General features: G+C 34.9%; 1 protein-coding gene across 5 annotated transcripts in view; it reads left to right on the plus strand.

Annotated features, from left to right (window-relative positions):
* LOC150099675 (perilipin-2-like) overlaps positions 1-14,727 on the plus strand; it is a 144,943-nt gene that overhangs the window by 45,458 nt on the left and 84,758 nt on the right. For all 5 annotated transcript variants that reach the window (XM_090403669.1, XM_090403670.1, XM_090403667.1 and 2 more), the window contains exon 4: positions 11,600-11,689. In XM_090403669.1, the coding sequence (XP_090259795.1) occupies positions 11,600-11,689 (90 nt within the window). The remainder of the gene's footprint in view (positions 1-11,599; positions 11,690-14,727) is intronic.

Consider the following 14,727-nt stretch of genomic DNA (forward strand, 5'->3'; position numbering starts at 1 on the left):
ACAAGAAATTCCTCCTCGCAGTTTGAAGTAGCTAAGGGAGTGTGCATTCAGTGTACACATCCAGACAGGTGTAAGAAAATGCCTGAGTTCTCCACCACCATGCCAACAAACACATCACTTATTGTTTGACAGTCTCTAGGCTCCAAAAACACAAATAGTCCCTCCCAATTTGCCTGACCTTGTCCTCCCCCCCCCTGCAACTCTCTCCTGTTCCCAAAGTCAGAATTGCAGGCAGTGTGTTCAACACACATGCACTTTGAGGACTTCTAGAGATGCAGGGAATCATAGAAAAAACACTGGGATCACTGTATACGTGCCCAAGGGGACTACTCCGAAGGAGGTGGTGAAAACTAGGAGTTAGGAGAGTACATTTTTTTTTTTTTTTTTTTTTTTTTTTTTTTTTTTTTTTTTTATGGTAAAATTTAGGTAGTAGCTCTAGAAACTATACTATATTTTTTTCTAACTTGCTTTAGGTTGAACCTAACCTTTCCTGACCAAAGGGCATAGTCACTGTGAAGCTATTTAGTTATTATAAAGTAATCATCCAACAACAATGATGTGAAATATCTTAAGGAATATACAGGGTGTCCCATAAGTCCCAAAATATTTCAATAATTGAGAAAAACTGGTACTGGTAGTGTGCAGTTTGCGCAAAAGTGAATCGCAAGGAGAGGAATTTTTATTTGGCAGGGAGAAAAAAATTAGTTTGCATTTTCACTGATAGAGAGCGCTGTACCACATGCCTCATTTGCAAATGGGAGTTCTATAAAACGCAGGGTGTATTGCTGACAACTCTAATGAATGCATGTGAATTCCCAGTCATTAGGGTGAACAGAATTATTTTTGTGAAAAGAAAAATTTGTTGCTGTGATGCTTACATTGGTGGATAAGGATTGTTAGTGAAGTTGTTTTATGTAAGTGGGGAATTGGTAGCAGAAGCTTTATAAAAGTTTTTTGAATGCAGAAAAGAATGAAGAAAGGTAGAGGTCCTATCACTTCTGCCAGACTACAGTCTAATACAACATTTCAAGGAAACTGGAAATTTGTCAGATTGCCCTCACACTGGCAGACCTGTGTTATCCGAAGCCCGTACCAGCATTGTGGTATTGCAAATGAATGCCCTAGTGGCACAATCAACAATGAAAGGAAAGCTGCAAGAATCACAGGCATAGCGAAAACGTCTGTATTCTGCATCCTTCATGGTGTGTTAAACTTGTATCCATACAAGCTTCAATCTCTTCACCAGCTGTTACCAAGTGACCACTAAGAGAGAGGAATTTGCAAAGTGGGCTTTGACAAAAGTCACAGAAGATCAACAATGGCTGTAAAACATCTTCTGGATAGATGAAATGCATTTTTCATTACATGGGACAGTATATGCATAACTGTTGAATTTGGGCACAGGACAATCCACACACCTACACAGAGGAGCCATTGCAGTCACTGCAACTCACTGTTTGGTGCGACTTCACTGCATCCATCATTGTTGGTCTCCCTTTTTCTTTGAAGAGCCATGTGCAATAAGGGGCTGGAAGATATATTCAGTAAATGCACAGTGCTACTTGCAACTGCTACACGAAAACGTGGTACCATGCTTGTGGTAAAAAAATGTTCTTCATTCAGGATGGGGCAACACCTCATATCACCTCTCTCTTGTGAAACAGTTTCTCATCATCACATTTGGTGAAGAACAACTCATCAATCATAATTGCAACTCTGCTTGGTCCCCTCGGTTCCTGGATTTGACACCAGTAGATTTTTGGTTGTGGGGCTATTTAAAGTCTCAAGTGTACCTGAGCAGCCCATCTTCCTTAGCAGATTTAAAAGATGCCATTTGCCATGAAGTTGCTTGCATCTACCTGGATATGCTTCAGTAAATGGTGTTCTCGCCTGCTTAGAGAATGTAATTTCTTGTGCCAGCAGACACGTTGAACAATTACTGTAGTGATATGTAATGGGTTTCCTGCATATGACGAAATAAGTTTTCAGTGCTATTGACTGTCATTGCTGCTTTCGTCATCTATCAATGAAAATTCGAACTAATTTTTTTCTCTCTGCCAAAAAATTCTCCCTCCTTGCTCTTCACTTTTGTGAAACCACACTCTAATATACCAATTTTTATGATTTTTATGAATTATTGAAATATTTTGGGACTTATAAGATACTTTTATATGAAATTTAATTCAGTGAAATCTGTATTATCCAAATCTCAATTAATTGTGTACCTCATAAACCAAATTGCAAATTTCTGAGCAACCTACTTCTGTTTTTTGCTACCTGAAGTGCTGCGTCTTTATGGTGGTTATGGTTCTTTTGTTTTATGTATCTAGAATTGCAACTTTTCACTTTTTTTTTAAACATAATTTGTTTCTAATTTCCTTCCCTATATTACAAGTGTTCAATTAAAATATATTACATGTTTAAAGGCATGAAGACTGCAAAATATTTTTATTTATAGTTTTTTTGTTAAATGTAGTGCTTAGTGCCATGGTTAGCCATGCTATGCAAGGCTTTGGTTTTTATCTCCAAACAAAATTTGAAGATAAAAACCAAAACCCTCAAAAATGAATAATGGAATATTTGCTTATTTTTGTTATTTCTTATTTCAAATATTTAAATTGCTTTAATAAAGCAATCGTAAAGTAAACACTCATAGCAAACTGATACTCTGATAGCTGGTTACTTATTTGTTTGTTGGTCACTAATAACAGCATAATCAGACACTTGCCACTTATAAAAGATGATATGCATATTTAGAGCCAAGCATTGCTGTGTGGGTGTGTTGCCTGCTGTTCTCTTATTTATTTTTAAGATTTTGAAATTTAAGTTTCCCATGACATAATTTTCCTCATACAAATGTCAAGTTTTTTTTCTTTTTTTTTAAGCACATATATGGCATCATTATTGATATAATTTGTATATGTGTCAAAAGGCTTAGGTGTTGTTGATTGTTCATAATAAGAGTTCTTCATGATCTAAACAACACAAAGAAGGAAAAAGTAAATCAGTTTATTGAGCTTACCAATATTTTGCTGGTTTTTTACCAGCATCTTCAGAGCACAAGTTTTACTATGACAAGCACACAGACACTACACTAAAATATTAGAAACGGTTCAATTTGCTACTGACACCGAACTAATATCCGAAGCAACCTCTATGATCTGATTAACCATAAAGTTAATTTGGAGAAGTCGAACTATCTTTTGGAAATGACTAGAACATGTTTTCTATGATCTCCTACATACAGTGGCTAATGTCATACATCTTGATGTAGTTAGTATTCTAACTAAATCCAAATCTCCCAAGAATAATATTCCACCTAAAGAAATATCAGCACTTAAAAAGTATTATACAAGAACAAAAAAAAAAATTATCATAACCAAAGCTGACAAAAATACTATTGTTAGTATTTTTCTGTTATAATCAGAGCGGATTATAACAGAAAAATGAATAGTCTCCTTAAGGACGCCTCTACTTTTCCAATTATACATTATTAGGATCCTACCAAATCTCAAAAGAAAGGTATATAAACTATTAAAAATCTTGCATCTCGACCCCAGAACACTTAAACCTTTTCATGTCATGCTGCCTAGGATATATGGGGTTTGTAAAATTCATAAACCTAACAATCCCCTTTGTTCAATAGTTGACAGCATAGACAGCTCCCACCCACAAAATACCCAAAATTTATCCAAATAAATTTTCCCCCAGGCAACTTCTTCCACTTTTATTTAAAAAAAAAAAAAAAAAAAATTCACTGTGCTTTAAAACTTGAATGAAAAATTTTAACCTTCGGATTCTGACATCATGGTCAACTTTGACATTATTTTGCTGTTCACTAATGTTTGAAGAATGTTATGAGAAATACCAGTGGATATTTCTAATAACAGGAGAAATATCCACTATGATATTTCTCCTGTGCATGTGAGAGTGGGACCTCCCACTCTCACATGCACAACTCGTCATATCTCAACTTAAATGCATTTACTGTCCCTGCACTTTCCACACTTTCAGGCAGTGCATTCCAATCGCCCACCACTCTTCATGCAAAATATCTACTCCTTGCTCACATCTACCTTATACAGCTTCCAGGGATGGCCTGTTATTCTTCTCCCATCTCCAGATATTCTATGAAAAATCTCATCTACACTAATCTGGTAATTACCCCCTTTAACAATTTATACATCTTAATCATGTCACCCCTCTTCCTTCTATCCACTAGACTATATAACTTGCATTCTCTCAATCTGTACTTATATTCCAGAGACCAGAAACCAACTTAGCCAATCATCTCTAGACCCTCTCCAACATCTCATCATCCTTTTGAAAACCTGGTGACCAAATCTGCAGTTATCCATATGCAACCTGTTTACAAGTTTTGTACAATGGAAACAAAACAACCTTAATTGTACACATCAGTGGTCTCTGCATCATTCTGATCTGCTGTGTGATCCTCACAATTTTAGTAAAATGTCCACGAAATTTAAGTCTCTATCTACCATAACCTCTAAATCTTTAATCTCCTCCACCTCCTCTAAAATATCTCTACCAATCCTATCCTATCCTATCCCATTCCATCTTTATTTCCCAAATGTTCAAACCTTACAGTTTGTAACATTAAACTGACATCCCAACACACTCGCCTATTCACAGTTTATTTAGGTCCTCTTGCAAAGTTACAATATCTGCTCTACTTCTCATAACCTTCTCCAACTTACTTTGCAGTTAATCTGCAGACAACTGTATATCACTTAAGCCCTTTCCAGTGTCATTTACATGTAAATTAAACAATGGTGTCCCCAAAACAGACCCCTGGATACATCACTAGTGACTTTCCTCTTTTGGTATATCATTCACCCATACACAACCTACTGATACCTATCAGACAGCCACTCTCCAATCCAACACACACTAATCTACTATCCAACCCATCTGTTCGAATTTAACTACTAGTCTGTCATGTGGCAATCAATCGAAAGGCTTTCAATTGATTGCCAAAGCAGATTGCTAAAGCATGATTTTCCTTTAGCAAACCCATGCTGTTCATTAAAGAGAATTCTACTGCTGTCCATCCAGTTTTGAATCCTTGTCCTCACTAGCTTCTCCAATCACCTGGAGAAGTCCAATCACCTTGACCACAACTCCAGACAAGAAGAATGGCCTATAATTTTAAGCCTTAGTCTTATCACCCCTTTTATGAAGAGGAACAATTTTACTATCTTTCCATTCCTTTTGGGACCTGAGCTAATCTAAGACTAATGTTAAAAATGTATGTTAAAGCTGTTGTTAACTCCTTAGAACATTCCCTCAAGACATGCAGTAATATACCATTAAGTCCCATGGCACAAGGCCATGGGACTTGATTGACATCAAGTTTACTCAGTTCCTCATATACCTCCCAGCTCTCTCACCATCAGTAGTTCCTCCCCATTCCTACTGCTCTCAAGTTCTGCATAATGTTACAATTACAAGTATGGAATACTTTAATAAACTGCTCATTAAACACTTCTACTATATTATTCTCCCATTATCACTGACCAACATCATCCTCCCATAATCATTGTTCTTTATACTGGTCACATAAAAAAAAATCCCTAGGATTTCTTTTAGCATCATATGCTAACTGCTGCTACCCTTACTTAGTAAGGGTAGCAAAAGTGCAACAAAGTCTCCTTCCTTACTTTCTTTCTACTCCTCATGCAACTGATTATCTCTACTCATCTTGTGCTGTCTCCACAATGCCTTTTTCTTCCAGATTGGATGCTTCATCTCTTCAGTCATCCATTTTACCCCTACCTTATTTAATCTCTTGACATTTGGAATATACTCAGTCATATTGCTTCTACCAGATAATTCCTGAGGAGACCAAGCAGCATTGATTTCCTTCCAGTGCAATTCCTCATTCCATGATATCACTACAAGCTGCCTCCTGATAGGGCCGCCCTGTGCAGTAGCATATTTTGCCGCCCCTTCCCCTTATTTTTCGTATAGTTTATGCCAGCTTTGCTGACCCGTGCAAATTCACGTCTTGCACCGTCGGCAGAGCCGGCCCTTCCTCCTGAGATGATCACCTGCCTTTATAGTTCCACATATATCCCCTTCTTACAAAATTCCTGATATGGCTCACACCACCCAGCTAATCACTTCATGGACACTTTCATCAACTTTAGGAAGATATGACACTTCATTTACAACAATATCTTCTGATGAGATAATCAAATCAAAGACCCTCAATTCACTTGTGGCCTCTTGTTACATACTGCTTAAGATAGTTATCCCTTAAAAACTTAAGAAATTCATTCTCCTTGGTTTCTGATGCAACCTCTATTCCAGTCTATATTACCATAACCAAAGTCATCCTTTTCTTATTAGCCTGAACAATTTGTCTAAACATTTCCTTCTTCCTGCTTTCCACATTACCAGGTCTATAGCAACATCCTACTAAGCATTTCATTCTGTCCACACCATACTAATTCAAAACGACTGTCAATATTTGCTCCTTGCATGCCCAATCTAGATGGGCACAACTCCTCTGTCATCATCAATTACACTCCTCCCTTCTTACTTTGTCTTTGTGAAAGACTGCATATCCCTCCATCTCTATTCATGTCAGAATGTCATTCTCATTCAACCATGTCTCACTTATACCAACAGTTTTTGGCAAATGAACTCCATTAATGCTACAACTTCATTCCCCTTGTTTTAAATACTTCTAGTATTTTGTAAACATATACGCTAGCTCATTTGTTTCTATTACAAGTCCCACTAACCCTACTTCTCGGATGTGACTCCTCTGCACTCTCCCGTAACCTCCCTCATTTCTCTGTCCACTTTGTTCCTTCACATTAATTGGCTACAATTAATTGATAAATTAAAGTATTCCAAGTTATCCTACAGTTAATTACATTAGACCAGTGATTTTCAACCTTTTTCATAATATGGCGCACCTAGACTAATTAAAATTCTGCAGCACACTAAAAATATATTCTTTTTAATTTTTTTGATGATCTGGCAAAAAATAGGCATAATTTTGATTGATTTACACACACGATATTAATAATAGTAATTACTTATCATTTTTGCTCCAAAAAAATTGAAACTATATTTTTGACATTTTGAGTAAGAAAAACAATACTCAAAATTAAAAAATTTTTATTCATTTTTTCAAATGAATATTAAATGTATTAAATGATATACATACTTCCAGTTAATTTTAATGAGATATCTGAGCTTGATATTGTTTCAGGATGTCTTTTGTTAGAGGTTGAATTTTAGATGGGTACTCTTAAATCATCTTCCAAGACTTCCAGCTGTGATCTATTTTTGTTCTTAATAATATTCATAGCGGGAAAGCTTGATTCACACAAACATGACATGGAGAATGGAAGAAATACTTCTATTGCTTTTTTGGTAATATTGGGAAATTCACTTCTTAGATATAACCAAAATGAAGTATCTATTGTTGAATGTTTTAGTTTTAAACTTCTGTCATTTCTTATATCTGTTAATTCGTCCTCTTTCGTAATATTTAAATTTCCCAATTTACATGCGCTTAAGACAAATGGTTCTCTTATCCAATCGAAGGATGATATGTCAAGTGAGGCAAAATATTTTTCAATAATTGTATTCAGTAATCTTAAAGTTTGTAAAATTAGATTTTCATTCAGTTTGCACTTTTTCATTAGTTCAAACATATTTACTGCATTTTCTTTTCTGATTCTTTCTTCCCAAAGCATTAGTTTTTCCTTGAATACGTTAATTTTGTCAGTGGTAGTAAGAATGTTTTCACAGTCTCCCTGCATACTTTTATTAAGTGTATTTAAAGATTGAAATAAATCAGCAAGAAATGCAACCTTACTGCACCAAAGCTCCTCGCTAAGAAAATCTGATAACTCAGATTATTGAGTTGTCAAAAAAATTAGAATTTCTCTTTTAGTTCATAAAATCTTGATAAAACTTGTCCACGAGATAACCATCTCACTTCTGCGAGATGTTTTAACAACTCTGTCTAAGAAGCTTCCATTGAGGAGCATAGTGCTGCAGACAGTCTCAATTGTAACGGCCTGGTTTTTTATATAATTGACAGTTTTGATAGTCTCATCTAGTACTTTTTTTAAGCTCAGGTATCACTGATTTTGATGCTAGTACTTCTCTGTGGAGAAAACAATGTGTAAAAATAATTCTAGGATTCTTATTTTGAGCCAGTATTACAAATCCTTTTACATTTCCTGACATTGAGCGGGCACCATCCGTGCAAATACTGATGCAAGAATCCCAAGACAAGTCATGGCAATTAAAGTAATTATCAATAACACCAAAAATATCTTTGCCCTTCGTTGTTTCTGGTCAACAAAATAAAAACTGTTCTATAATATCTTCCTTATAAATAAATCTACTGAAGGCTAGAAGTTGAGCTTTATCAGTTAATTCGTCCAACTGAATAGCAAACATCTGCTTCTTTAATGCAAGATACCACTTGCAACTTAACATCTTTGGCCTAATCCTGAATACGTTGATAAATGGTGTTATCTGACATAGGTATTTTTAAAATCTCCTTTTCATATTCTTTGGCAAACATGATATTAACAGTTTTATAGCATACTGGCAGAATTACATTGTGTGAGATTTTCATTTTTTTAGACAATTTCTGCGATTGCATAACTGGTTTCTTGGGCTTTTTCGGACACAGTTACAAATTTAGTCAATCTTTTTACTTTAATAGTTTTATCTGGTACAAGTCTTTTAAAATATTCAGCTGGTTTTTCGCTCAAGTGAGAATGTTTAGATTGGGTTAAACTAGCTTCACTTTCTTCTTTCTTTTTTTTTTTCTTTCTTTTGACGTACTAGCTTCACTTTCTTCATTGTCTTCAAATTTTCTTTTTTTTTTATTACAAATTTATCCATGTTAAAGGAATACTGTTAAATAAAATTAACTGAATGGAAAAAAAATTAAATAACTCTTACCAGTTACTTTTTCTTAAAAATAAGAGAATTAAATGAAGTTATTTGTGAACACACTTATCAAAGAAGATTGTGCAGAAGAAATGGTATGCAGTTTATAGAGGTGTGGAGTGAATTTATGGATGAAAGCATCTGCATATGCCTGTTGGACTGCACTTGAATGGCTTGGAATTAAATGTTTGTATGAAGTGTTGTTCAGTAAGCATTTGGAAATGCAAAATCAGGGAAATTAGAGAAATTAAGGGAGAAAGCAATGAAGCAGGTGTCTATCCAACCCTTGGACGAATGAGTGAGATTACAAGAATTACTCCAGAAATAGCCACTCCTGGAATAGCTGAGTATAAGTGCATGAATGATTGTGAAGGGCTGGCTGTAGATTCCCAGGTTTTGAATCTAAATGGGCAGGTACCTGATGTAAGGGTAACTGTGGGTCCAAGGGGATGTTGAAATACATGTACATGAATGCCTGAAATATTAGAAATAAAGGAGAGGAGTTTTTGGCATTGGTAAGCTTGACTTGGCCAACAAGTGTTGGCATCAGCAAGACCTGGTTGTCAGAGAATGATATAGTTACAGAGATGGAATGTAAGGATAATCTATTTTCAGAGAAGATAGAGGAAATAGGGCAGAAGGAAGAGCTTTATAATGGTAGCCGAAGAACATGAAACAACAAAAATGGAAGTTAAGGAAGATTATAGATCTGAAGAATATTGTTCATTTTTAGGTTGTCTTGGTATGAGATAGAGGCCAATAAGACAAATTATTCCTGCAGGATGATTTAAATAAATTGGCAGTGTGGTCAAAGGACAGTGATTGTCAATTTAATGTTGCAAAATGTAATTTAATGCACTTGGGATGAATAGATTACATAGGCTATCATATTGATGATATTAGATTAAAGGAAATTGAAGATGCTACAGATCTGAGGGTGATTATGGATAGAGATATTTGAAATTCAGAGGACATATTGCAAGGGTTGGCAAAATAGCTGAAATGATTATTTTAATGTTGAAGAACATGTTGACAAGTAAAGATAGGGAGGTTATCTCTCTTTATAAGGCTGTGATTCGGCCTCATGTTGACTACTGTGTGCAGATTTGGTCACCTGCATTTCTTGGGGAAGAAAATTCAGACCAGTGACAGCAGGTAATAGTCTGCAGAATGCTGCCTATTAGGATAGATAAAAGCTGTGTGGGTTGCAGAGTTTAGTTGGCAGGCAGTTGGAGAGGGGATATGATAGAAATTATTTAAGTTACTAAAGGGATTCTATAAAATTGACACAAAAGAAATTTTTCAATACATAAGGAGTAGGGTGAAAACAAGGTGTTGAAAGTTTATTTTGTGCTTGGTTAGACTTATAATAAATTTAGTTTAATCCTTTATCCAAGTGTGAGCAAACAAAGTTTGCACTTGAAAATATCTTCAGGACTGAGGAAAAGTAGTGCAACTTGGAGCAAAGGTGGACCAAGCTATCATCACTCCTATCTCAGTATCTCCCATAATGCAAAACACATCTCCCTGCGGATATGTATAATGTTATGCATTAAGGGAAGGGCCACTACCCAGACCGGTTTCAACATCTTTCTCTAAATCCAGAGTAATTTAATAATAAGGTGGCACACCTTTTGGCAACTCCTATAGGTAAAGACGACCTCTCCATTGCTTCTGCCTTGGTATCTCCACCTCTGGGCCTGGTTCTCATTGACGAGACCTCAATAAAGGTCAAAACCGGTCTGGGTAGTGGCCCTTCCCTTAATGCATAACATTATACATATCTGCAAGGAGATGTTTTGCATTATGGGAGATACTGAGATAGGAGTGATGATAGCTTGGTCCACCTTTGCTCTGAGTTGCCTGGTGTTGCACTACCTTTTCTCAGTCCTGAAGATATTTTCAGGTGCAAACTTTGTTTGCTCACAGTTGGATAAAGGATTAAACATAAATTTATTATGTGAGAACAAGGTGTCACACTTGGAAGTTGTATAAGAGTGTGGTTAGTAATGATATGTGGACTAGTTCTTTACTTGGAGATTGCTGAATGAGTGGATTGGATTACTAGAATTAGTTAAGTTCCCTGATAGTGAATAAGTGTAAAGAGATATATTTTAGCCAGATTAAAATTGAACTTGTAATGGTCTTTCTTCTGTGACTTATCATTATGGTACAAGAAGCATTGCCACAAGGCTATGCAAGCAACCAAAATTTAGTCATAATCAGGTATTTCATTATAATGAAATGGTTTAACCTCTCTACCGGCCATTGTGGATAAAATAGTGAGACCAAATTGTACTTCTTATCCCTGTTATTCAATAGGTGTTACAGAATCGTATCCAAATTCTGCTGAACATCTTTCGTCATGTTGGTTGGGGTGTTAATTGAAAAACAAAATTTCATATTAATATGGTGCATAGCATGCAAAAATATGACCTGCTCTATAATCAATGAAGACATTTTGAGGAAAGTAATGTAAAATAAGTACTCCACTAAGAGTTTGGGTTTTAGATTTAGAAAAAAAAAATTTTTTTTTTTTTTAATGGGAATAGCTAATATCACTATATTAGTAAATATCACTATATTTTTATAAAGCTGTTTTCAAGTTAATTTTATTAAATGTTTTTTGTAATATTTTAACTTTCAGATTCTGGATGAAACCAAAAAACTCTATTCCAGCACTGTTCAAACTGGATTGCAAAAGTATGAAGAAATGAAGACTTATGGCAGTGAAAAGGTAAGACTTGACACATCTTTTAGGATTTCTAATAGCATTTTCACCTCCTTGTTAGTACTAGCTTTACCAGTTCATTAAGAAAAATCCAGTTAGTATAGTTTTTAAGCCATCATATTTTGAAAGTGTGCTTATTATTTGTCTTTATGCATGGCTATTAACTACAAAGAGGTAAACTTTCACTTAGAAAGTCCAAATATGCATTTACAAAAATGATCTTTTTGTATTAAATGAATGTTGCCTGAAATATTTCATAGTTGGCATTTGCTGTTGCATATCATTTTCCTGTGTAATATTACAAATGGTAGAAATTATTTAAAAGTTCATAGTCATCACTACAAAGAAATTTGCTTGGTTTGCTTCACTTAAAGGAGACTTTCAAAAATTTTTGAATTTCTAAAGTTACGAAGATATGAAGAGAAGTATGTTGCTGGGATATAGAACCTCCTGTTCTGCTGATTCAACAGCAGAACCTGTCAGTGTAACACTGAATTATAACAGTGACAAAGAATTATAATCGACTAATTGTCACTTATAATATACTTTATAACCCAGCTGTCTTTCTATAGCCGGTTTATATCCTTTTGTAATTTCACTGTTGTACTCAATTACTCCTCCGAGGTAGGTGAAGTTTTATACCTGTTCTAGATTAATTCTCGCTATCAGTTTCAAATTTCAGATTGGTGTTTCTTTTTCCTATTTGCATAATTTTTGTTTTGTCTATATTTAGGTTTAATCCAAATTTTATACATTCTTCCTTTATTTTATCAGAAATTCATTGTAGATCTGTGTTTGCAAGTAATCAATATCGTCTGCAAATTTTAAATTTGTTATATTTTCCCCATATATTTTGATTCTGGAGTCTTCTTTGTTTAAGGCCTTACTGGTTGCTTCTTCCAGTGTAAGATTGAACAGGTCTGGTGACAGATTGCATCCCTGTCTTACTTCACTCTGTGTGGAACCAGTTGGTTAAGGTGTCCTTCACTCATACTGCACTTTCAGATTTCTCGTATAGATTCTTTATTATTCTTATAGTTTTGTTGGGAATTCCACATTCTTTTAGTTTCCCATAGTTCTCTTCTATAGATTGAATCAAATGACTGACGAAAGTCTATGAAATTTATATAGCAACTTTGGTGTACTCTAGTGTCTTTTCTATTAGTTGTCTTAAGGTGAATAGTTGATCAATTGTGCTTTGTCCTTGTATGAAACCTGTTTGTTCTTCTCTTAATACTATCTCCATATATGGCTTAATTTGTTTTTGGAGTACTTTCATAAAAACCTTACTTGGAATACTGAAGAGGCTAATGTCTCTGTAATTATTGCATTCTGTTTGATCTCCTTTTTGTATATAGGAGTTAAAACTGATTTAGTCCAAAGTATTGCTTCATTTTTGTAGATCCTTTTCTGATTTTAAGAATTCTGTGTATATTTGATCAATACCAGGTGCTTTTTTAGTTTTAAGTTTATCTATGCTGTGTATTATTATTTCTTTGGTAAAGATATTTGTTTCTTCTTCCATTTCAGTGACTGGAATAGTAATATATATCCCGAGAACTGTTTTTATTATATAAGTTTCTAAAGTATTCTTCCCATCAGTTAGTTGTTCCTCTTTGTTTTTGATCATTATCATTTTTGTTGTCTGTGTCTTACTAATTTGATCTATTCGTTTATATAATCCATGGAGGTTATTTTCTTGTGATAGCTTCTTTGCCATTTTGCATTTTTATTCTAACCAGTTATTCTTGTCTCTTTTAACTAGTTTTCTAATCTAATTTCTCTGGTTAATCTATTATATTCATTTGTTATAGTTCTGTTTTAATTTCGTGCTTTTTCTTTGATCGCTTAACCTTTTTTACTTCATTCGAGATCCAGTCCTTTTTTACTTTCTCTTTCTGTGTAACCTATTGTATTATCTGCCAATTTTAATATTATTTCCTTTAATTTGCACGAATGTTTCTCGATGTTTATATTCTGTTTTGGTAGTTCCTTCAGGTTTTTATCTAGTTCTGATATTTTCTTAGAATATTGCTGTATTTTTTTATATTCAGTCTCCTTTTAACTCTAAAAGTGCTTTCAGATTTTAACTTTATTCTTAGGTTTGCTAGTACTAGCTTATGGTCTGATCCACAGTCTGCAGCAAAGGATATGCAATTTAGGATAATTGATTTCCATCTTTGGTTTACAATAACATAGTCTATCATATTCTTGGTTTGTTTGTCTGGTGATGTCCATTTTCTTTGGGATTTTAGTTGTTTAAAGAGTGTTGGTTATTGTTAGCATAGTATTTGAGCAGAAGTTTAGCATTCTTTTTCCTCGTTCATTACTTTCTCCATACACAAATTGTCTGATTACTCTTGGCTATCCCAGTCTTTGCTTGCTTTTGCGTTTTAAGTCCCCCATTACAATTAGGAGATCTTGACTTGATGTCTGTTGTACTGCTTTTTGCAGATCTGTGTAGAACTCCTCAATGTCTTCTTCTGATGAAGTTGGTGAATATACTTGAATAATAGTCAGTGATCCAATTGATGTTTTAAATCTTGCTTTAATTATTCTAGGTGAGATAGGATTGTAAGACAATAGAGTTTTGAGCCTTTGGTTTTAATATAAGTGCTACTCTCTCTCTCTTGGTGTTTGTTGTCCTCCTTGCCTGTTTTGTACTGTCCATGGTGAATTCTTCTTTTCCAGTCCATCTGATTTCGCACAGGTCAATCACTTTCCATTGATAGTTGCCTAATTCATGCAGTAGTATTTCCAATGCTCCTTCCTGGTGAAGGGTTCTTATGCTTGTTATGTTTTTCCTGTCTACTAGGTGATGTTTTGTTCCAATTAACATATTTTGCACCTTCACAATCTTGGTTCCCTAATAGTGGGTGCGACCCTTGTTTGACTGGACAACGTTCGAGCTGGCATGCATCTTTAGATTAGTTTGAGTTCATTCAGTTTCAATGGTTAAGTTTTGTCGAATGTCAACCACCACTCCTTGACCTGAATTCAGCCCCTCCTAACATGGAGTACAGACACTGTTTACAGCAGATTCA

Source organism: Typopeltis vanoorti, chromosome 14 (genome assembly GCF_054136105.1).
Source record: "Typopeltis vanoorti isolate ZY-2024b chromosome 14, IOZ_Tvanoo_1.0, whole genome shotgun sequence".
Lineage (NCBI taxonomy): Eukaryota > Metazoa > Arthropoda > Arachnida > Uropygi > Thelyphonidae > Typopeltis > Typopeltis vanoorti.